The sequence below is a fragment of the Aedes aegypti genome, chromosome 2 (genome assembly GCF_002204515.2).
Source record: "Aedes aegypti strain LVP_AGWG chromosome 2, AaegL5.0 Primary Assembly, whole genome shotgun sequence".
Classification (NCBI taxonomy): Eukaryota; Metazoa; Arthropoda; class Insecta; order Diptera; family Culicidae; genus Aedes; species Aedes aegypti.
Window position 1 is genome coordinate 205120307 of NC_035108.1, and position 25775 is coordinate 205146081.

Here is a 25775-nt window from a genome sequence, read left to right on the forward strand (position 1 = left end):
AAAAGTGTATTTTGTTTGGTTATAGATTATCGAGCTACATTTCTAAACTAATAAACAGCAGAAAAAATTACCAATTAAAAATCTCATTGATGAAAATCAAAAAAGGAAAATATTTCATATATTTTGCTTTATGCAAAACAACTTTTACCGAAATAATTTCAAGCGGATTACCTTACTCTTCAAGAAAAGTCCAAAACAAACATAACGCGTGTTCATTTGGCTCACGCTTTGACAGTTCTCGCTGCTCGATTGGCTCACACTTTGACAGAAAAGTCAGCTTCCGCGAATCTCTCTTATAAAGGATTACTAGGAGAAACCAATACAAAATTTCTGTACGTCATAGTGAGCCGGGATTCCGCTGTCACGAACTGTCACTGTGAGCCCAGATCTCAAACATTGGACTAATATGGAAGAAGCGCGTAACTGATTAAAACACATTTTCGCATTTCATCAAAAGTGACAAAAATTGAATGAAAATCAATTCATGCACATAATGCAAGTAATGTCACGTGAGCACCTTTCAACTGATTGAATATAAAGCATTGAAAAACGCATCGTTTTACTTTTTCCAATGAAAATTAATATTTGGTGCATAGGAAACTGTGGCCTTTTTTCTATGTTTGTCAGGAAAGATCGAAAGTACACAACAAAAGAAAACTAGCGGTTTTCCCCAAGCCTGCCTTGATTGTTGTTGGCAAGCTGGAGTTATCTTGCAGTTCAAACAAACTTTGTTCTATATTTCGTGTGTAGTATCGGTGCCTCCCTCCCAGGTTAGGTCAAAGTTGTATAAGGACTAGAATTCCTTTATGAATCAATCGAATCAATGCACGAGTTCACTAATTTGACGTTTGAGCGGTGCCGAATTCACTCGTTGCCATGGTCACGTAAATCACACGGCACCGCTCAAACGTCAAATAGTGAACTCGTGCATTGGTCCATAGGCCTTTTCATGTGACAGATCCGTCTATGCATTTGTTTACATCGGTGGAGGACCGGTGCTAACACGGGCCTGTCATTTTCATAGAAGAAATGTCAAAGTGCTTCCCGATCAGCTGATTTGAGACGTCATGTGAATAGGCCTATAAGGGAGATTCGCGGAAGCTGACATTTCTATCAAAGTGTGAGCCAATCGAGCAGCGAGAGCTGTCAAAGTGTGAGCCAAACGAACATGAGTTATGTTTGTTTTGAACTTTTCTTGAGGAGTAATGTAATCCGCTTAAAATTATTTCGATAAAAGTTATTTTGCATGAAGCAAAAAAATGAAATGTTTTACTTTTTTGAATTTTTGTCAATGCGATTTTTAGTTTTTGTTTTTTTCGGCTGTCTATTAGTTTTGATATGTAGCTCAAAGATCTATAACGAAACAAAATACACTTTATAGCAATGAGGAAATCATGTCCGTGTTACAATATTATTATCGACGCCGAGCAAAATCAGCACTGCTGGTCTGTTGCCAAATCATTCCATTTTACTTCCGCTTATCTCTCTATAAAGGATCACTAATAAGGACCGAAACGTTGGAGAAAGAAACAATACAGTTGTTTTAAATTGTTAAATTTTTTTTCCAAAATCAACCTTACAGTCGATCTATCAGTTAAACACTCATACTAAAAAATGCATATCACAATATAGAAGTCGACAGCAGCTGTCAACATAAATGAATTATTATTTATATTTAAAGTCTTTCACCTAGAACAAAACATACTAAAGTACAATTTAATTTTGCTTCGGGAATTGGTTACTCACCATACTCACAAAGAGTAACTTACTCACTCACCCGAGAGTAATGATGTCATACTCACTGCGAGTATTACTCTTTACGTGAGTAATACTCGCAGTGAGTTATGACGTCATACTCTCGCGTGAGTAAGAGTAAGGAATGAGTAACTCACAGAGAGAGTATTACTCGCAAACGAGTAAGAGAGTGCGTAATTTTTAACTCGCGAGTACGAGTTTCCCAACGCTGCCGAAGAGTTGACAAATCTCCGAAGTTGATGATTCCAATCAGCCGTTGTATAACATTGATGAGAGCAAGCCAGAATCTTTACGCTGCTCATTCACAAAATTCCAAAAAGATTTTGGATTAGCTCTCAGTTTTCGTTGAATTCCACGTTGATAAAGTGAGTAGGAGCGTTGACTCACGCGCTTATACTCCTTGTTCAATCTGAGGTACCGGTATTTTAGCTGAGGAGTGCGATGCTTGGTGTATTGTCGTAAGGCGGCTCATTTCGTAGTTTTTAGTCGCCGAAGCTCGTTGGTCATCCAAGGGATACGCGATTTGTCCTGAAAAACCTGTTTCGGAACATGTCGATCGATAACGTAGGAGAGCTGAGTAGTTATCTCCAAGGTTGCGTATCATCACAACGAAGCGAAAATCGCTGTGTTGCTCCATCGTCGGAGATGGAGAAGTACCACAAGATACCGGTTCTCTTTTCGTACGCAAGAGCTTCTCTCTCGCGAAAGGGAAACCATCATTCTGTTTTTTGCATCTTCCACATTCTCTCGCTGCTCTTTGAGCTACCGCCGTTTGCGAACCGAACAAGCGTCACTCAGCGTGCTGCTCGTTATTGCTCGATTTTTACTATGCCCAATCTATCGGATGACTCCTTATGGAAGAGTTCTGTTTGTCAGGAGTGCAATTTACCACTCGCGACGAGCGTTCACTGCGATGCGGCACATTGAGCTGGGCGTTCGAATGGTGATAGATTTGGGGCGTTAAATAAGAAGTCAACCATGATGTCTGTATGATATGCTGTAAATTTGTTAGTGTAAAGTTGAGATGAAATTTTTATAATAGAACAACACATTTTATGATAAATTTTGTTATAACTTGAAAATAGATTTTCGATCAATTTCTTCGACATTTAACGGATCAGTAGTCGCGCTGTTGTACTTTATGCAAAACAGTTGTATCAAACCACGCAACGACCGGGAAATAAAGCGCCAGGTAAGATCGATTTTGTTTTGAAATGTTTTAATCAGCAACAGTTCCACAAAAAATGGTTTATTTATACACTTATAGCATTGACAATTGGGGGTGGTAAGGGGATGGACCTGGTGTAGTGGTTAGAACACAAGCCTCTCACGCCAACGACCTGGGATACTCCCATCCCTTTCAGCGTTGTGAAATTCACGAAAAGGCCCTTATATTGATTTGAACAACCGGTACCGTCGAATGTAATGGAAATTCGTTACCGCCGTTTTTCTTCTTTTTCTTCGAAACCGATCGGTTCACTGTATAGTCCATTTTACAAAACGACAACACTGATGATATTGCTGTTACTTTCAAACGTTACGACACCGCCTTCTGTCAAAATTTCATTCATAAAATAAGCGATCAGCTGTTCAAAAACATCTCGTAAAATGGACTATTCCATAGATATAGAGTACATTCTCAAAATTGGTGGTGAGTCATTTGGCCTGATGTCGTTTGGCATATGGCCAAATGGCATGAAGCCGATTGGAATACAGGTCATTTTTCGTAACAGTCGTTTGGCATAAAGAGTCTAAAAAAAGGTTTTTTTAGGTGGAATTCATATCCACGATTCTCTTGAACTCCACTGACGATTTCAGGATTATTTTGGAATGAATTGATACAAAAATATACATTATCTCTCAATTCTATTCTCTTGAATTATCTAAGGTATGCTATGGACTATTTAGTATGTATCGCAATTACCGAAAATTAGGAAAACATTACAATAAGGTTTTCATTATTTGACCATAAATCACACTTCTATCAAAAATCAACTATTCCTTCAAGCAGCGCTGTTGTAGCAAAGTACAAGGGGACGGTATTCAACTCAATTTTGGGTTGTTTCAACGCAATTCCGTAGTTGAGCTCAATCACTCAGTTATGGCTAACTTTCCAATACAAAAAAAAAACTAGTGTGTTAAAGTTAAATTAGTAGTTTTTTTTTTCTCTTAAACATACTCTAATAATCCCTTCCATAAATTTAATAAAAAAGTGTAGTAACTTTCCAAGATCCGCACTAGGTAGTTTGCCTTTAATTCCATTAGAAAAATATACTCAATTTTGTGTTAAAAATTGAAAAATTGAGTTTTTACAATCCAAGCTTGATAAAAGTTTGTTTTACTTAAATTTGGGTTATTGGGCCAAAGTATTCCCATTGGGTAGATGAAGCTCTCTCTATTTTACAACATACGTATGGAAGAAAGAAAATACCGAGAGATTTTGGGTTGAAAGTATTATCGATATACTTAATTTTGGGTAAAGTAGACTCAACATTTAGGTAAAATATTTTTCTACGTGTAAACTGTCCTCGTAATTATAGTTATGGAAACTGTTAAGGTTTTAATCTGAATTATCCTGAATCTGAATTCTGAAAAGTCTAACAAATTTACCTGTCCAGTATATTAGCAAAACAAACAAAATGAAAGAAACCGATAACTTCAGCTACTCCAATGATTTTTAACAACACATTCACTGTTTAAAGTTTCTTTATGTTGCAATAATTTTGGTGGTCCGTCTTTTACTGTTCAATTATATATTTTGCCTTCTGTCAAACACAGACTATTTTTTGTTGTAAAATATTTAGGTAAGTTTTGTTGTTAAATTTCATTTTTTTAATATTGCTGAACTAAAATTTCATTCAAAGCAAAAAAAAACAAGCCGGAAAATCCTCGACTAGACCGGTATTTGAAACCGTCAAAGATTTAATAAAAATTTGCGTTTAAAGTGAACAGTTTTAAACATTGGTTGTTTCTAAGTGTGTTTTTATTTTCAATTTGGTGTAGTTAAATCGTTACCTATGAGGAGATCGGCATTTGTTGGTACCGACTTGTGCTCGAAAAATCTCTGAAAATTCACATCGCTTGTAATCTCGTCAGAAATGTATGCGTAGCACTGGGTGCAATATCGGTAAAACGCATTAAAAAAGTGTGTTAATTATTAAAATTGAAGCAGAAATGGTCGATGTTCAGACAAACCCGACTAGATGTTATTTTGGCCTTCTAAGGATACGTTCAGGACTTCATCAATTCAGATTTTTACGACGTTCTTTCGATAAATATGTATCATCAAATAATTAAGTTCCATTATCACTGCAATTGATGCAAATATTTAGATATTTCACTTGCCTGGGGTACGTTTTCCTAAAACATTAAAAAAAAAACCCTTGGTCCAGTCTGTCTGAACACCGACCAAATAATGTTTAAATAAGTATTATATTGCTCTTGATCTGGTGGTGATTTAATAACTCATTATGGAAAACGACCATTATGCCAAACTAGCTTATGCCAAACGGTCGTATGCCGAACGACTTAATGTGAAGCGAGATATAATCTTCAAAACTTGCTGTCCTTTTCAATCTACAAATAGAACGGCTTGCAATAAAATCCTGGCTGCGCTACTGTTTATCCTAAGTGTAAAATGATCAAACAATGAGTGAGGGTATATTGTAAAATGAAAAATATAGCCGAAATTGAAATTAAAATTTGTAACAAATACCATAGTCAAATACCATTTTTGACGCATATAATAGGGTTTCAATGCTAGTAATGGACCCCTTAGTAGCTGAAATTCATTCTTGACGCTTTTCTGGAATGATATCTCAGACGCATATACGTTTTGTGGAGTCTAACAACAAGTTCAATGTTTTTAGTTCATACTTTACCAGCGAAATATGCATTTGAAAAACTGTTGTCCGAATGCCTATTATGGACCCTCCCGGGGTCCATAATAGGAGTGTTTACAAATTTGACGTTTCCTATTATGGACCCTCCATTTGATTCCCAACAATCGGTTAATTTTTTTCCATAAATTTTATATGGGCTGAAATGCGTCTAAAAACGGGATTTCCATGGGTTTTAGTATAAAAAATCGCTAAAAAGTAAAAAAAAAAAAAAACAAATTTCACCGTTGGAATATTTTAAAACCTTCCGATTATAAAAATACAACTTGAACACTGTGCTCTAGCGAGAAAAAACCGATGTTAGTTTGATTTTTTTTATAATTTAACGGTTCAGACATAGCGTGCGGAGTTGATAAAATTGCAGAATCGGATCGGTTTGGTTTCCTCACCGTACTTAATTGTCAGCTCATGTTGAACAAGTGCGGTAAAGACACCAAATCCGACTAGGCGTAATCCCGCACGTTTATTCACAAACCAGCATTCGCACCAGCAACGCTATATGGTTTTGATCAATTTGTTACACATCCTTCATTCCACGGCAGCAACAATTTTCCTTTCCAAGCTCTTACGAGCCGGTCCCCAACGACTCGCGGCGAGCGTTAGTCAAAACTCGCAGTGAGCCATCATTGCTGCTTGCACTCTTCCCCGATCGCAACATTCCCCGAAGAGTTGTTAGAATCGAGCCAGACTGAGTGGCAAAACGCGCAAACACTCTCCCCGCAGAAGGCTCTCACAAGCCTCCCGACGATGCTATCGGTTCACTCATTCGGGAATAATGCTTTGCTCTCGTTTTTCCGAACGCGTTCAGAAGCGGCAAGCGATTTCGAGTCGTTCGAGGCGAGTATCAGTAACCTTGGTTATCTCAGATAGTCAAAAATGACCTTTTCAAATCAAGCTTCAGAATTATTATCTTTAATCTTAAATCATGGCTAAAATTATAATTGATTTGTTATCGCGTCTCCAGTTGAAAGCCGGAACCTGAGAGAGAGGACACAGCTCACTGACATTTGGCATGCTTTCTTGCCTTCTTTGACTTCTTTGATAAATTCTCGGGTTGTACACAATTGTCAGATGAACTTATTGCGATTTTTTCACCACTTAGACTTTAGTGATCTGAATTTCATCTTTTTCAGATTTCGCTGCCCCTTTTCGATCACCGCTGCCCATGCAATTATCCTGATGTTCATGACAGTTTTCTCCAGCCGGTTCAATGTTTACTATTTGTTTCTTTGTTCTCGGCTCACCAGATGGCCTTGTGTACACAACAAAACCAGCTGGTCCTCCGCTGTTTACAGTCATCATTATTTGCATGTTCCAGCTGATCGTGTTCTCGTGTCAAAACCAGCTGGTAGTTACTGAAATCAAGGATGAAAGGTAGATGGTGTTTGAAAATGTACCTTCAGTAGATTATTTGCAGCTTCTCAATTTCGTCATGAAAGTCTAATCATTCGTGAAAATTACAATATTTTGGTTAAACTTATTCACTTCTTGTAAAAGCATGAGAATATTAAACAAATCTCGCGTAACTTTTCAAAATGGCCTATCTAACAATTCACACATTTCGAGTAAATCGAGCTTGAAGGTTGTGAAAATATATTTTGAAACTGTATCAAAATGAAACAATTTTTCCCCACTGTGTTGCTTGTAGAGGGAAGCAGTGTAATAGAGTTCAACGTAAGAAATGACATTTTTTCAATTTAATTAGAAATTACATTGAAATCTATAAAAACATCGAATTGGACGTTTTGACCAAAAATATGTACATAGGATAAATCACATAGGTCGTTCTGTTTCAACAATTGTTACATTGGACATTCACTTCGATCATTTTTTTTTCAGTTTTAGTAACATCGAACATTTTGATTTGAGCACACAGTAAGCATGTTTTATTTCATTTTGTATCCACGTGCGTTGAACTGCTTCAACATTCAAGTTGAACTGCTCATTTTGTTGCGGTGTGATAATCGCAGGCACCAGCTGTGCTTTGTTTTGATTCATTTGAAGAAGGGACGAATGACCTTCGGGTTAAAGTCTCTCACAAACAACAACAATTTGATTCATTTAATGCCATGCCGTCACTTTTTCCCCTCCGTCTAGGTGTCCTGTGAAACAACAGAAGGAGGGCAAACGTTGAGCTGTATTTGGGACTTTTTGCTTTCTCGCTGTTTCTCTCTCAATCTTCCCCCCGTTTCAATGCTGGTTTTGCCCACACTTGTTCGTGTGTGAGTTACCCACTGCACGACGGGTGGTGACGACTGTGTTGCATTCGGCACCAGCCGTCGGCGCAAACAAGAAATAGCGGTGGGAAATGATGACGATGACGGCGCCGTCGATTGTGTTGTAGGAAACCAATGCCAAACAAATACATACAGCTTCTCCGCTCTTCGGTGAATGATTGCTCTGCAAATATATGTGCGCAAGTCGCGCATGCACGTTGCTCGTGTTGCTGCCGTGAAGCATATGTATATGCTTCATTGACCATGGATCTGAATCGGATTGATAAAATAAGATCATGATGCTGAATATCATTTCCCTACATGCACTCAATACGCTGATAATCGACATTTTGTTGCGGTATGCTAATCGGAGACACCAGCTGAGCTTTGTTTTGATTCATTCAATCCCACGACGTCATTTCTTCCTCTCGTTCTATGTGTGCTATGTAACAACAGAAGGAGGGGAAACGTTGAGCTGTATGTAGGACATTTTTCTCTCACATGATCATGTGAGAGTTTCCCACTACATGACGTGGTGGTAGTGACGGCTGTGTTGCAATCAGCACCAGCCGTCGGTTGAAACAAGAAATTTCGGTGGGGAATGATGACGATGACGACGCCGTCCATCTTGCTGTAGGAACTCGAGAAAGGAGCCCACGTCTAACAAATGCATACAGCTTCTCCTCTCTTCGGTGATTGATCGCTCTGCAAATATGCACGCAATGCGCTAATAATATGAAAAGAGATGTTGCAGCTGATCCAATCCAGCGAAACGGTAAAACACGGTTTGGCAAAAAGACCAAAATACAGTTTTGTGTAACTCATTCTCTTTTTGCCACTTGAGCGTTTTCAATTTTGTGAAACTCTGAAAATATCGATTGGAATGATTGAGAAGCAGTAATTGTGACATTCTATACTTCTAAGTGGTATCTCAGACATGCTTCTACAAATCATTCTACCGTTTAAACTCCATTCCAAAGCTTTATTCAGGAATGTCCAATCTAACATTAGAATCGTGTTTATTCATAAATGTTACATAGGACATGTGGTTGGTTCTCTGATCAAAGGTCCAATGTAACAATTGATTTAAAGCGATGCAGTTTTGAACATTGGTCATTTTGTTAAGCTTTGAATAGTTTAATTTGTTGTTAATATATCAGAACGAGTGTTCTAGTGTGCTGCTAAGTGGTGCAACGCAAATGATTTGCAATGATAATCTCGATTTGTTTACATTTGTTACTTAGGACGTTTTGAAAAGTTACGCGAGAAATCAATAGAAGACACGCAAAAACCTAACGTCGGGCAAGCGCTGGACAGCGGATCTGCTATTCTACACAGTGCACCTTGCTTGACGTAGCTTTGACGCATGAATTTTGAGAAAATCCGTTTTCCGCGTGTCGAAAAATCCTGTTTTCAATTGTGTGAATAATATTTTTTTCGATTTGTTGATTATTTTCGAGAAAACTGCTTTTTCAGTTTTACCATGTTGTAATTTGACTTGGGCCTTCAAAAATTATCGATTTGTCCAAAGCAAGGCAAATTATGAGAAACGAGGACTGACTGTAAATCAAACCCCTAGGGCAGACAAAATAGATATCGCGCGTCATCGCAGAGCTGTCAAAAACGTTATCACCCAAAAAAAAATGAAGAGCAAGAAAAACAAGAACACAACAGTGAAGGGTGGATTTTTTGTTTTCGACTGGTTTCGGGCTTTGAGTTTGAAGAAGAGAGGAGACAAATTCCTGCTATCGTCATTCAATCAGTGGACTCTGGGACTCGGACTTGTGCAGTGTCAGCAAATTAGGGAAGATCGACCAGCATCGCGAACTTTGGACTTGTTTTTGTAGGTTTACTCGTCATCGCTGGCTTGATGCATTCACGGATATTCGTTTAATCTTCTAATCATTTTTATTCCAGATAGCGACATTTTCGAGCAGGGTCATTTTTTTTCTGTTGGTTGATATCAGCTTTTGCTGGTTGTATAATACGTCCCGAGTAGACTAGGGCGAAGAAGAAGCAGGAAAATGTCCGAAAATGTGAGTCCGATCAAGTACTTTCTCTCCGGAGGTTTCGGAGGGATCTGTACGGTTCTGGCCGGGCATCCGCTCGATACGATAAAGGTGCGGCTACAAACGATGCCCCTCCCGGCAACTGGTCAAAGCCCGATGTATGCCGGAACTCTGGACTGCGCCAAGAAGACAATCCGCAACGAGGGGTTCCGAGGGCTGTACAAAGGAATGTCCGCTCCGATAGCTGGCGTGGCGCCAATCTTTGCCATGAGCTTCTTCGGATTTGGCGTGGGAAAGCGATTGCAACAGACCACTCCGGACGAAGAACTGAGTAACCTTCAGCTGTTTGCCGCTGGAGCGTTCTCTGGAGTGTTCACGACAACTGTGATGGCCCCGGGAGAACGGATCAAGTGCCTGCTGCAGATTCAACAGGGCGGTAACGTGCCCCAGAAATACAACGGCATGGTAGACTGTGCGAAGCAGCTTTACGCCGAGGGAGGAATCCGCAGTATCTACAAGGGATCGTTTGCCACCTTGCTTCGAGACGTTCCGGCATCGGGAATGTATTTCCTCACGTACGAATACGTGAAGAAGGCTTTCGCGCCAAAAGAGGGCGAGAAGGACGACGCCGGAAAGGCTCTGCTCATAACGATCTTTGCCGGAGGAATGGCAGGTATTGCCAACTGGGCCATCGGAATGCCGGCCGATGTGCTCAAATCTCGACTGCAGACGGCCCCGGAAGGAACCTACAGGAATGGCATTCGCGATGTATTCCGAGAGCTGATGAAGAACGAAGGCCCGCTGGCACTGTATAAGGGCGTAACTCCGGTCATGTTGCGAGCCTTCCCCGCCAACGCTGCTTGCTTCATCGGGTTCGAGGTGTTTATGAAGTTTTTGAACTTTGTGGCGCCCAACTTGTAGAACCAGGGAAATAACTCTTGTTCGTTGTATTTGGTTTATGTAAGAATAGAAAGTTATTGTATTTTTTTGAAGAAACAGGTAGGTCACCTTTTGGGTTACGGTTTGAACCGACATTTGCAATCAATACGGCATTAAATGCTATACCAGGTAAATCAGCATCAGGAAACTGTTCCTAATGCTTCAAAGCAGCTGAAGAGATACTGCCTAATCACGTTGACATATTTTGTAGTAAAATAAACAAGATATATCTTTGTATAACAAAATGTAACTTGATTTGATCACATTTCTTACTGAACACAATCAATAAAACCTAGCTACAAGCCTATAAAATACCACAGTAATACAGTTTGCAACATCTTCGAATATGATTTGATAAATCAAAGAAAAAATATTGGCAAAATAATCAAAATACTTCTTAGAATTTGTGGTACTATTTTTTTGCAACTACAGTCACCACACAGTTATGGATAATCCACAATTATGGATCAATGTTGGATTTTACACATAATTGCTGTCCCTGGGAAATAAAATGTCTACTCTATGCCCAAAAACGTTGATTCACAACTACGGGTCATTAAAAATTGAACGTAAGTTAGATAATACATTTTTTTGTTTTGTATTCAGTTGGAGCTGCCTTACAGCTTTACTTGTCAAGGCTGAACCCTCGGTCTGGCTTTTGCCAAGTTTCCCCTCTACCAGGACCAATACTCAGACGGACTAGGTTATGGTGCCCACATGAACACTGTTTTTTATTCGTATTGTGACGTGGTAGTTTTTGAAAAATATCCATATTCCCTTGCTTCTGAGAAAAGAAAGCATTGTGAAAATCAGCAGCTCCATCAGAATTTGTTCGAAATAGTAGTGTAGTAATGTTATTACTAATACTGTCTAGTCGAAATGGTTTTGAATAATTTGTCATTTAAGTGCTATTCTGATTACTCTTGCTGTAACGCAAAGAAGCGTACTTTAAATTTTAAAACACTTGATTTTCTTTGAACATCCCTAGACACATATTCTATCCAGCTATAACTATAGACAAGATGACATGCAAGAAGAAATATAATAGTAATCTTGGGGTGGAGGTAGTTGATAAGTGGAATGGATGTATGTCGCCTCAATATGTCACCGAAATTGTGAGTAGACTCTATGTGTAAAGATCAATTATGCTAATAAACATGTTTTTAGCTTTTTAGCTTATCAAAGACCATTTATATGTGTTTTCGGCTGTAAGAGTCGGTGCACTATCCAACGCCTCCCGGGACACTAAAAAGAATTTCGCTACGAATTATTCATCAAGAATCGCCTTCCCGATGGCGGCTTTAGGATTCAATAAATGGCTAGATCTCGAAATAGACTTCCACCGCGAGATGCAACGGAATCTATAGATCGAAGGGCCGATCGTTATGATCCATCGTAAGTCGTCAGCGTGAGTAATAGCCAGGAATGACCACGATGAAGGAGACATTCGACAATGCGAGCAGAAGTCATATTCAACAGAACGAGTGACACGACATCTGCACATAGCGAAATTTGGGGCAAGTGTGCCACCTTAAGCAAATTGTTCTCTAACTTTGCCCAAAGCTTATAAAATCCACCAATTTTGCCTAATGAGCTTAGTTTCACATCTTTTCATACCCACTGTGCCATTTAAAAGGAAAACAATTTCAAAAAGTATTAGTTTTGGAGCTTCTCAAATATCATCCAAAATAACCTATTTTTCGACACTATGGGGCAAGTGTGCCACCCATATGGGGCAAGACGGCCACCGAATGAACATCGCATGTAATTCTACTTGTAATGAAATTTTCTTTATTTCCTATTCATATTACTTTTAAAAAGCCGACGCTAATCGATAATTTAAAAAATAATTTTAAGTTTACCGTAATAAGGGGATGCTTTATAACAAGGTTCAAAACATGCATAACTCCCTATTACTCAATTCGAATCACTGAAATGGTTGTCTCCATTCAATACAATATGCATTACCATTATATTACGGCAAATATGTATAATATTAAACTAGATCAGCACTAAATAACGGTAAAATATTGATGTGAATGTGAAAAACGGTACTTAATAAGCCGAAAAACATGTTTTTATTGAATATTTTGAGAAAAAATCACTTTGGGGGCAAAAATGTCAGTTATTCCCCTACTATACTTCAGAAACTACTACTGGTGCCTCATTTTGGTTTATTATTATGATTTTGCTGATGATGTTTACAGTTTTATAAATTTCACTTCAACAATTTTTGTTTATCAAATAGGTGGCACACTTGCCCCAATAAGTATACATTTCAACCAAACTGGATTTCGTATGTAGAACTACTTTTTTCGTTCAAATGCCACAATAACTTACACATTTGAATAGTTTCATGATGTACAGTACGTTACAAAAATCTGTTAATAATGTACCTTTCACCTTGCTATTTAGAAACAACGAAATCTTATAAAAATCCATTCAAATTTGGTTGTTTTTGCACAAGTCGGTGTAAATACATGAAAAATAGAGCAATTTTCATCATATTTTGATCATTGTTTTGTAAACTATCAGTTATCGCTCAGCTTCTGAGACGCGAAGACGTTTTTACGACTGCGCTCCTCATTAGTCAGGCATATTTTTTCTGATCGTTTATCGATATTACGCAGTGCCGCGTCGCGTGTGTGGTGATTACGCGATGAGGCGAGAAAACACCTTCCGCATCGATTACTCGAGCTTCCCCGTGAAGCCGGCATTCGAAAAGGTGCACGGCTTTTGCCGCACAGTTCTCGGCTTGAAGAAGGAAGATGTGCTAAGACTACAGTGCAGTAGAGGCGAACAATGTGCATTCGTCAAGGTCAGCGACCTGACGCTTGCACAAAAAATAGTGGACGAACATAACGATCGACACGAAGTGGAGTTAGATGGGAAGAAGCACAAGCTTCGATTAACCATCGAAGATGGAAGTGTTGAGGTGAAGGTCCATGACCTCCCCGAAAACGTGACGAAAGAGAAGATCGTGGAGTTCTTGCGTGCGTTCGGTGAAGTGATCTCAATTTACGAACTAACGTGGGGAGAGGGCTACGAGTTCGCCGGCGTACCACTCGGCATATGGTCGGCCCGTATGCTATTAAACCGAAACATTGATTCCTGGATCACCATCGATGGGCAGCCGGCGTATGTGATGTACAAGGGGCAGCTGATATCATGCAAGCACTGAAAAGAGCAGGCACATTCTGGCATATCTTGTGTCCAGAACAAAAAACTTCTGGTGCAGAAGAGCTACGCCAATGTAACATAACAGAGTGGCAACCGTCCGCCACCGAAAAAATCGTCCGGTGTACCACCGAGAACAAAATCGGTAGGTCCAACCGCGCCATCACTCACCTCGTCGGCTGCGTTTCCCGAGCTGCCGAAGCCCCCGAGTCGGACCGAACAGTCTGTCCAGGTGACGAAAGCAAAAAGTCAATCCGACAAGATTGATTTAACGGCGCTCCCCAGCCCGCATCAACAACGCGCGCACGGTTCGTCGTCGTCTCACCGATCGACTCAACAAGCCACCGAAGCTACCCAACCTAATGTTGCTGTGGTGGACTTGTTCAAAAAACCGATCCATGCACTGCGATCGCATAGCAAGAATGCCAACGGCAACGAAACCGATGAATCGACAGCATCTACGAGCAGCAGGCGAAGCAGAGGCCGACCACCCGGCAAAAAGCCACGCCGAGAAGACGATGACGACGAGCAGGATGAGGATTCCCAATCGTAATGGCTCTCACATCCTACAATATCGCGTCCATCAACATCGGCACCATCACCAATCCCACCTTCATCATCTTCATCAACAGCCAATGCCTCGATATTGTGTGTCTGCAAGAAGTGGAAAACGACCAGCTCTCCTTGCCTGGCTTCGTCGTATACACGAATGTAGACCACACAAGAAGAGGAACAGCTGTTGCTCTGAAAGAACACATTCAAGTCTCTCACATCGAGAAAAGCCTGGATAGCCGCCTAATCGCTCTGCGAGTGCATGATACCACGATCTGTAACCTCTACTCTCCGTCCGGCTCTGCTCAGCGCGCAGCACGGGAGGATTTCTTCAACGGCACTCTCGCCTACTATCTGCGCTATGACACTCAGCACGTCATCCTCGCTGGCGATTTCAATTGCGTGCTTCGAGCATGCAATTCGTCCAGCCCCAATACCAGCCCTGCACTCAAAACTGCTGTGCAGCAGCTGCAGCTCCACGATGTGTGGGAAAAGTTGCGGCTCCGGGATGCCGGTTTTACGTATGTATGCCGGAACGCACAATCGCGCCTCGACCGCATTTATGTGAGCAGCGGTTTGCGGGAGCACTTGCGTACCGCGCATACGCATGTCTGCTCATTCACGGACCACAAAGCGCTGACACTTCGTCTTTGCCTTCCCCAGCTTGGACATGAGCCCGGCCGTGGTTTCTGGTCCCTTCGGCCGCTTCTTCTCACCGACGAGAACGTTGCCGAGTTCCAAACACAGTGGCAATATTGGACTCGGCAGCGCAGAAACTACGGCTCATGGATCGAGTGGTGGATTTCGTACGCTAAGCCAAAAATAAAAACCTTTTTCAAGCGTAAATCGCGTATCGTCTTTGACGAATTTCACGACGCACATCAGCGTCTTTATGCGGAGCTCCGGCTAGCGTACGACGGGTACTACCAGCATCTTGAAATGTTATCCACAATCAATCGATTGAATGAAGTGGTTTCGGATAGGCCGGGAGGAAATTACAATAGTAAAACCGCGATTAACTTTAACTAAAAGATGGTTTTATTCGAAACGTGTTTTTCACTTTAACATTTGTTTACATCAGATGTCACTTTCATAGCGACCGAAAGAACCTCAAAGGAGTAGAAATAAAAAGGGGCAAAACATAAGTGCGCTCATAGGAGCAGAACAAAGTGGGGGCAACTAGAGTACGGTGGTTACACTCAACACCCCTGCTTAACCACGGTAGTCTTCTCTACGCTCGAGTCCTAACTTGGCACATAGGCCTCTGAAAGCGGCCAATGGTAGACCTTTGGTCATGATGTCCGCTTCATGATCCGATGATCTCACGTACTTGATGGCAACAACTCCACGCTGCACAAGGTAACGTACAAAGTGAAACTTCGTGTCCACGTGTTTAAGCCGGCTATGGTCCTTGGAGTCCTCAGCTATACGGATTGTGGACTGATTGTCCTCAAACACCGATATCGCTTGTCCATATTTTCTTCCCAGATCGCACACCAGCCTTCTCATCCAGACGACGTGACAGATGGCCAAACAGAGCGCAGCTAGCTCCGCTTCGGTAGACGATAAAGCAACGGTTTGTTGCTTCCGGGTCGTCCAACTTACAGTACACCCATATATCTTGCACACATATCCGCTTACAGATCGCATGTCCACGTTGCTATTCGCCCAATCTGCATCGGTAAACACTTCCAGCAAAGCAGCACCCTCTCGCTTCCGATACACCAGCCCAACATCTAGCGTCCCTTTTACATACCTTAGTATCTGCTTCAAATAGTTCCAGTGCTCGTCGCTAGGGCACGCTTGAAACTGTCTGAAAAAGTTGATAGCTGCCGACAGGTCCGGCCTTGTAGTCAGCGACGCGTACATAAGACAGCCGATGAGTTCACGGTACGGCTTATCCGTTCTCTGCTTTTCGTCCGCTTTGCTAAGCTTCAACCGATTCTCGATCGGCGTCGACCTCGGCTTGCATTCGATCATATCGAAACGTCTGAGCAATCCGTCAAGGTAGTTTCGTTGGCTAATTCTCAATACGCCTTCCTTGATATCACGCTCGATGTTCATGCCCAAGAACTGTCTTACCTCGCCAGAGTCTGTCATCTCGAACCGCTCCGACAGTTTTCGCTTGACTTCTTGGAGAATCTTCAGTGACGAACTTGCGATCAAGACGTCGTCGACGTACAGCACCAGGATCACCTGTTCCTTGCCGGATCCAAGCGTGTAGAGGCACTGGTCATTGTCACTACGTGTGAAGCCCAACTTCTCGACGAACCGATGGAATTTGTCGTTCCATGCTCGCGAAGCTTGCTTCAGCCCATAGAGGGCTCGATTTAGGCGGCATACTAGTCCTCTCCCCTGCTCAAACCCGTCTGGTTGAGCCATAAAGATCTCCTCTGACAGTTCACCGTTGAGGAACGCGGTTTTAACGTCCATCTGGTGGATGTGCATACCGCTCTGGTTCGCCAACGCCAACACTGCCCGCAAGGTGTCCATCTTCGCTACAGGAGAGTATGTTTCAGAGTAATCGAAACCCTTCTTTTGGCTGAAGCCTCTCGCTACCAACCAGGCCTTGTATTTCTCCGGTCTGCCTGCTTCGCCACGCTTAATCCGGAAAACCCACTTGCACGACACCACCGAACGTCCCTCCGGTTTCTTCACAAGTGTCCAAGTATTGTTCCGCTTTAGAGAACTCATTTCGTCTTCAATCGCTGCCTTCCACTCCTTCCAGTCGTCGCGCTTCTGGAGCTCAGCGATCGTTCCGGGAATCTCATCCACGTAGTTTACTGCACTCAAGGCAAAACTTGCGTATTCTATCTCGAAATCTTGATGCCATGCTGGCGCCGACCTGTTCCGCTGCGGCCTTCCGCCGGAGGCGATTTCTTCTTCTTCTTCTGCTGGTTCTTCCTCTATGAAGCTTTCAAACTCGCCGTCTGACGGGTCTTCTTCCGGTACCTCCAGTTCACTATTAGCATCATCTTCTTCTTCTGCAGGAACACGAACCACTTGATCAACAGGTAAGTTTCTCTTCGCCAACGAAACACTGTCTTCCACGAAGTCAACATCACGCACGACGCAAATCTGCTCCTTCATTGGATTCCATACTCTGTATCCGTTGTGACTGTATCCCAGGAAGATTCCGCTCCAGGCTTTCGAGTCTAGCTTCCGTCGCAGTTCATCCGGGACGTGCACGAAAACTTTACAACCAAACACTCTCACGTTAGATACGTTTGGCTTCCGGGACTCCCACGGCTCAAATGGTGTTTGCTTCGTACTCAGTGCGTTCGTTGGACTTCGGTTGGTAAGAAAGGCTGCAGTCAGCACAGCCTGCCCCCAGAACCGTTTGTCAACTCCAGAATCCTTCAACATCGCTCTAGCCTTTTCGACTAGCGTCCGATTCAGTCGTTCGCTCAGCCCATTCTGTTGGGGCGTATAAGGGACCGTCCATTCGATTTGAATGCCTTTGCTTCTACAAAATTTCAGGAATCGCTTGTTCTTATATTCCCCTCCGTTATCGCATCGGAGGCGGGAAATCTTCTGTCCGAATTTCGCTGTGGCCCAGGCCTCGTACTCCTCAAAGTACTCTACCACCTGGTCTTTCGACTGCATCAGGTACACGACTGTGAAATGGCTCCAGTCGTCTGTGAATGTCACGAAATACTGCACACCCGACAGCCCAACCGGCGTTACAGGGCCACACACGTCCGTGTGAGCAAGCTCGAGCACACGCGACGCGCGCTTTGCAACCGACGAAGAGAACGGTTTCCTCGTCTGTTTCCCAACGACGCACGATTCGCACACAATCATGTCCTTATCACTGTTATCAACGGAACTCATGTTCATTCCCGACACCATTCCGCTCTGCATCAGTTGCTTCAAGCTGTTTTCGTTCAGGTGGCCGAACCGACGATGCCACAGCTCGGAACTCTTCCGAATTCGACCGCACGACAACAAGGCATCACCCGCACTTTGCCTGGTCGAATAGAAATCGAGTTCATATAGTTTTTCACGCCGAGACGCACTCGCGACGATTTCGGAGCCGTTATACACCTTCGCTTTTCCGCACTCGAAAACGACACGCATTCCCGCTTTCTCTACCTTCATCACAGAAAACAAGTTGCAACGCAGTTTAGGGACATACAAAGCGTCTGCAATCGTGCAATCGATCGGTTTACCGTTCACTATCGATATAATCTTCACGGTGCCGGCAAATTCAGCCACTATCGTCTCACCGTCTTTTGCCACCGCGATCTCAACCGGTTTCTTCAGTCGATGAAGCTCACTGAACAACACTTTGTCCCGCACTAGATGGTCCGTTGCACCAGAATCGATGTACCATCGGGTACGCTGGTCTTCCGGCAGATCCATCCACCGACGAAACAGATTCCTTTTCCAGCATCCGCCTCAGCTACATTAGCTTTCGATTTTCGATGATTCTTCTGGTTCCCCTGCTGTTTCCTATCGGGACAATCAATTTGCTTATGCCTTTCCTTCTTGCAGTGAAAACAAATCAGCTTCTTCTTCTTCACCTGCTTCGCTCCGGAAAAAGCAGCATCTCCACCCGACGAGGATGACGATTCAATCCCACGGCGCTTGGTTTCTTCATCCAGTAGTCGACATTTAACAAACTCGAGCGATAGATTTTCTTCTGGCATCGTCTCGAGTGCCGTAACTACCCCGGAATACGAAGGGCCAAGCGTTAGTAGGAGATGGCAAACCACGTCTAAATCCTCCAAGACAGCGCCAGTCGATCGATACTCACGTACCAGCTTATCGAAGCGAAGAAAATGTTGCTGTAAATTTCCTCCTTCGAATCGCAGCTGCAGCATCTCCCGCTTCAAATGCATCCGGCTTGCGATGCTGCGACGCTCGAAAACACGATGCAGGGCATCCCAGATATCTTTGGGAAACTGCTTGCCCTGAATATATTCGAGCTGCGTATCGTGGATTCTCGACAACAGCAGGGACTTACACCGGCGGTCCTTCTTCATACGCTTCTCCAGCTTCATGGCTTTTGCGGCTTTCACTTCGTTCGTGTCACCCTCCTGGACGACCAGCTCCTCCACCTCCGCTGCATACGTGTGGATGCACTCTTCGAGCTCGTGCTCTTCCAAGAGTATCAGCATCCGAAACTTCCAAGCAGCAAAGTTCGAGCCGTCGAACAGCGGCAGCAACACACGATCGAACTTTTCCTCCTCCATACCGAAAAACGCAAAACAACGACACTCCCGACTACTTTTCGATCAAAGCGCAACCGGGGCCCACAACCTGAAGTGGTTTCGGATAGGGTTGGGAGGAAATTACAATAGTAAAACCGTGATTAACTTTGACTAAAAGATGGTTTTATTCGAAACGTGTTTTTCACTTTTACATTTGTTTACATCAGATGTCACTTTCATAGCGACCGAAAGAACCTCAAAGGAGTAGAAATAAAAAGGGGCAAAACATAAGTGCGCTCATAGGAGCAGAACAAAGTGGGGGCAACTAGAGTACGGTGGTTACACTCAACATTGAAAGGCGAAATGTTGGCGCTTCAGCGTAACTTTTCGCACATGTTTATGCGAATGAACGAGGCGCACGTGGCGGGAGAATCCGTCTCGATATTTCAATTGGGGGAGAGACGAAGGAGAAGGACCGTCATTACCCAGTTGCAAACGGAGGAGAATGAGACCGTTGCTGAGCCAGCAGCGATCGAAGCAAATCTGCTAAACTTCTTCTCACGTCTCTACACGGAGGAAGGCACAGCAGAAAATAACAACGATGACGGGTTTACATGCGAGCGTGTGATCCCACCCAATGATCCCATCAATCAAGCCTGCACGGACGAGATCACCACTGCAGAAATCTTCTCTGCCATCCGAGCGAGTGCCCCGCGGCGTTCCCCCGGCAATGATGGTATCCCACGGTAATTTTATTTGCGTCTCTTCGACATGATCCATCGAGAGCTCAATCTCCTGCTCAACAAAGCACTAGCAGGAAACCTTCCCCCTGCTTTTGTGGAGGGCATCATCGTGCTGGTGAAGAAGAAGGGAGGCGACAACACGGCCCGATAGTATCGACCCATCTCGCTGCTCAACAGCGACTACAAACTCCTCTCGTGCATTCTCAAAACCAGGCTAGAGTGCGTCATGCGAGCCCACCACGTGCTGAGCGATGGGCAAAAATGCTCTAATTCGGAGCGAAACATCTTCCAAGCCACTCTCGCACTGAAAGATCGGATTGCGAGTCTCCGTCACCACCGGCGTACCGGCAAGCTTATCAGCTTCGATTTGGAGAACGCTTTCGATCGGGTTCGACACTCATTCCTGTTCGACACCATGTGCTCGCTCGGCTTCAATCGGGATCTCATCGCTCTTCTCTCGCGCATCGCCAGCCGATCCACCTCTCGGCTGCTCATCAACGGGCGTCTCTCACGTCCGTTCGACATCCAACAATCGGTCCGGCAAGGTGACCCGTTGTCCATGCACCTCTTCGTGCTCTACCTCCACCCCCTGGTGTGTAGACTCGAGCAAGCATGTGGCAATGATTTATTGGTCGCATATGCCGACGACATCAGCGTCATCGTGACGTCAGCCGGGCAGATAGAATTAATGAATGAAATATTCACCCGGTTCGGGACTGTTGCCGGCGCGCGTTTGAACGTGCGTAAAACTGTGGCGATCGATGTCGGGTTTTGCGAGGGTAAGGCTGATACAAATATTAATTTTCTTTTATGTCACCCCCCCCCCCCCTTCAAAAATTCAAAAATTTTGAAAAGATTCATCATTTTTTTGACATCAGTTAGTTTTTTTTTAATTTTTAGAGTAAAAACCAGGTAAAATAATGATCCAGATGATGATTGGAAAAAGTTTTACAACAATCGTTAAAAATTAAAAATTCGAAAAAATAACTTTTTTCATTTTTATTTTTTTGTTCCTTATTTATTTTTATCCCCCTCCCCTCGTACCTTCCAAGTGGTCTCGGACATAAAAGAAAATTAATATTTGTATCAGCCTAATTTAATAAACACCCAATGGCTGCAAACAGCCAATGTAGTCAAAATTTTGGGTATTACCTTCGCAAACTCGATTCGATTAATGACCACCCTTAACGCTCAACGCTCCGTCATCGTAATCATCGTCATCATCGAAACTTCACAAGCAGTTTTTCTGTTCAAAACTGGAAATTATTCGACGAAAATGCGTTCACCGTGTTGTGGTAGGAGAATTGAATACAGTGAACACTTTTTCCTGTAAATTTTCTTGACTTTGAACGAAAAAACTGCTTTTGAAAATTCCGAAATCGATGACGGATCCTGCCCCCTTAATTGGAATGCGCTGGAAAAATTTACGCAGTGGCTGCAATCTTTGCGTACACTGACGTTACAACAGAAGGTGATCATGCTGAACACGTTCGGCACATCGAAGCTGTGGTACGTTTCATCAGTATTGCCACCGCTAGGAGTGCATACGGCAAAAGTCACCTCCACGATGGGTGCTTTCCTGTGGAGAGGAATCCCCGCCCGCGTCCTAATGGTACAGCTGGCTCGCAGCAAGGAGAATGGAGGACTGAATCTCCATCTGCCAGCATTCAAGGCGAAGTCGTTGGCAATCAACCGACATTTAAAAGAGATCGATTCCCTTCCCTACTATAAATCCTTTCTATTCCACGATCATCCCCGCCCAGTAATCTCAATAGACCATCCTGACCTCAAAATAATCCTGACAAACTATTCCCACATTCCACCCCTTATCCAAGAAAACTCCTCCGCCGATCTCATCCACCGGCATTTCGTCTCCCAAACGGATATGCTCTAGGTGGAACGAAGTCATCCGACGATCGACTGGCCCCGTGTGTGGCGTAGCATCAGCGACAACAAACTCTTCTCGGCGGAGCGCTCAAAGCTCTACCTGTTGGTGAATGAGAAGTGGGAGCACCGAAAACTGCTGTTCGTGATGCGAAGAGCAGATGATGAGTTTTGTACGCACTGCGGCGGACAGCAAATTGAGAGTGCTTTGTGAAGCCCAAGCAGGACAGTTCGGTTTTGCGTCGTCCGATTGATTTTGCATGACGGATTCGCGCGTATTTTCGTTGCCGGAGAATTTTTTCTCCTGTTTTGGAGCGCCTTGCTGGGTTGTGCTTTGTGAAGCCCAAGCAGGACAGTTCGGTTTTGCGTCGTCCGATTGATTTTGCTGACGGATTCGCGCGTATTTTCGTTGCCGGAGAATTGTTTCCCCTGTTTTGGAGCGCCTTGTTGGGTAGTGCTTTGTGAAGCCCAAGCAGGACAGTTCGGTTTTGCGTCGTCCGATTGATTTTGCTGACGGATTCGCGCGTATTTTCGTTGCCGGAGAATTTTTTCCCCTGTTTTGCAGTAGTGTGTGATCCTTTGACTGCGACGCTTGCTCCTGCGGGGGCGGGTGATGCGGTCAGGATCGAACGTGTTACGCGCGAAGTGCAGGGAAAAAAAAGTGGCGTGACTCGCGGATCGGTTCAGTAGTGTGTGATCCTTTGACTACGACACTTGCTCCTGCGGGGCGGGTGATGCGGTCAGGATCGAACGTTTTACGCGTGGAGTGCGGTGAAAAAGTGTATAGTATTTTACGGAAACCCCAGTGCGGCGACGGAGAAAATCTGCTTCACATCCTGGTAAAATCGTTCTTTATTATTGTTTACTTTACTCACTTATTACCAATTCAAACTAAATACGTGCCAGGGTCGAAAATATAATTTTCGATTCGGGAAGTGTAAAAACATTGCATATATCCATTTGATATCTGGATGTTTTTATGCGGGGCTTACTGTAAATGAAAATGACCTCAGAATGTGTGTGTATTTACTGCCATTCTTGAAATGGGTCGTTGGAATTTCAGTAGAGCTATCACCTTTCATCTCCTGGGCTAAAATTGTCTGCAGATATAAAGATATCGAAGGGTATTATTAAATACATGCATACAATTTTCTTCCATAAAAGCACTGCCGGCCAGTGGGAGGTGGATTGTATCACACACACACACACACACACACTGCGGCGGACAGCAAATTGAAACGCTCCGGCATAAATTTTGCGACTGTGCTCGTGTCGGCCCGGCTTGGACGGTCCTACAGCAGAGACTTGCAGCGCTAATGAATGGATGGAGACGACTTTCGTTCGACGACTTTCGTTCGACGACTTGATGCGACCGGCGTTGCCCGGTATTAGGAGAGCAACAAGAGTGAAGATACTAAAATTGCTTATAAAGTACATTTGTTTTGTTGATAATGTTAACGGAATTATTGATGTAAATCAGCTTAATTTTCACCTGGACCTAGAATTTTGAAATTGTACATAACTGTTTTTGTAAAACTTTAAATTGACTAGCAAATAAAACCTATTTTACTATAAAAAAAAACTATAAGGGTACATATTGTTAAGCTCAAATAGAAAATATATATTGTAGTTTTTATAAAAACCAGGGGTGGCACACTTGCCCCAAAGTCCGCTAACTCGGGACGGTAAAAGTGGATCAAAAGTGAGCAAGAAAACCGTGTGTTGACTACTACAGGTCAACGTTTATCACAATCTTATGATGCCATCTTTCCGCAAAACCAAATGAGTGTTGTGAGCACGTCCCGGTTAACCAGATTCAGCAATCATTCGATGGTGCTATTGAAACACAACGATCGGAGAAGGTACCTGTTTGATATTTACTGCAGCTTTATTGGAGCTTAGTAGTTAAGTAGAGGTGCCCAAAAATAACTGGGATCAAAATAGTGAATACTTATTTTCGAGTTGAGTTAATAGCTGTATGTTTCAACACGTCATGAAAATTTGGAACTCGATAAGTATTTGCATTTAGTGGAGTGTGTATTGTAAATTTAAAATTGTTAATTGTAAAACTTCAACCCATTTCGCATGGGATTACGGGGGGGAATGTAACGCAAAGAAGCGTACTTTAAATTTTAAAACATTTGATTTTCTTTGAACATCCCTAGGAACATATTCTATTCAGCTATAGCTATAGACAAGATGACATGCAAGAAGAAATATAATAGTAATCTTAATGTGGAGGTAGTTGATAAGTGGAATGGATGTATGTCGCCTCAATATGTCACCGAAATTGTGAGTAGACTCTAAGTGTAAAGATCAATTATGCTAATAAACATGTTTTAGCTTTTTAGCTTATCAAAACCATTTATATGTGTTTTCGGCTGTAAGAGTCGGTGCACTATCCAACGCCTCCCGCAACACCTGTCTTCTACCTAAAGCCTGGTATCCACATCCTAAGTAGAGCGGTAAAGTACAATTTGTTGCTTATTACCAAAGTAATTTTGACAGCTGATCGAGAATGAGCGAAGTGTCACAATGGACCTATGCTCGGGTTCACTATTTGACGTTTGAGCGGTGCCGTGTTATTTACGTGACCAAGGCAACGAGTGAATTCGGCACCGCTCAAACGTCAAATTAGTGAACCCGTGCATTGGTCCATTGCGGAATAATTGAGCGGCACATTTTTCCGTACGGAATAGTGACAGCTCCATTTGATTTGTACGGTAGGCGTTACCAATGTTACGAAATCATTAACAGACGGTGGGTAGAAAAACGGTACACACGATCTTTACAATAGCGCCAGTATGAACCAATGCACGTGTTCACTAATTTGACGTTTGAACCATTCCATGGTCACCTAGATAACACGGCACCGCTAAAACGTCAAATAGTGAACCCGTGCATAGGTCCATTGAGAAATGCTTGATGGTCCGAACAGTGCTGGGAATGATAATAGTAGTAGGATTGAATTTCGCGAAAATCACGTGGCTCTCTCACTACAGTAGTTTAAAATCGTGAATCTCATCAAGTAGCCTATATTGGGTACATGAATTTCTCTAAATCAGTAGTGTGTCATTGAAGGCTCTAAATGCGAGAAATGCAGCGGGAAATAGAACATTTTTCTACAGTAGTTTTGGGTTGCCCTTAGCAACGGGTGTTTTGCAATTTTCAAGGCTTCTTGTCTACAGCAGCGATGGGCGTGAGTTTCACTGGCTTCGCTGACTGTGATTGGCTTTGTTTGTCTACTGTAGAGTGAATTTCAGATTTTTTCCCAACCCTGAGTCCGAATTAGAACAGGGTCCGAATTGGAACAGCTTCCCCTATTAATAAATACATTTGAAAAAAAGGTCAAATCCCGGGATGGATAATATAATAAGTCGTATATAAGCTAGCTAATTATAAGAGTGGCTACGGATCATTCTGGTTAGCAATATGCAAACTGATA

General features: G+C 43.0%; 1 protein-coding gene across 1 annotated transcript; it reads left to right on the forward strand.

The window, feature by feature from the left end:
• The first annotated feature begins 9512 nt into the window (after nucleotides 1–9512).
• On the forward strand, nucleotides 9513–11071 carry LOC110676327 (congested-like trachea protein). The gene is made up of 2 exons (XM_021843779.1): nucleotides 9513–9713; nucleotides 9788–11071. Exon 2 carries the CDS (start codon nucleotides 9895–9897, stop codon nucleotides 10798–10800), a length of 906 nt encoding a protein of 301 aa, XP_021699471.1. The 5' UTR covers nucleotides 9513–9713; nucleotides 9788–9894; the 3' UTR covers nucleotides 10801–11071.
• Nucleotides 11072–25775: the final 14704 nt, after the last annotated feature.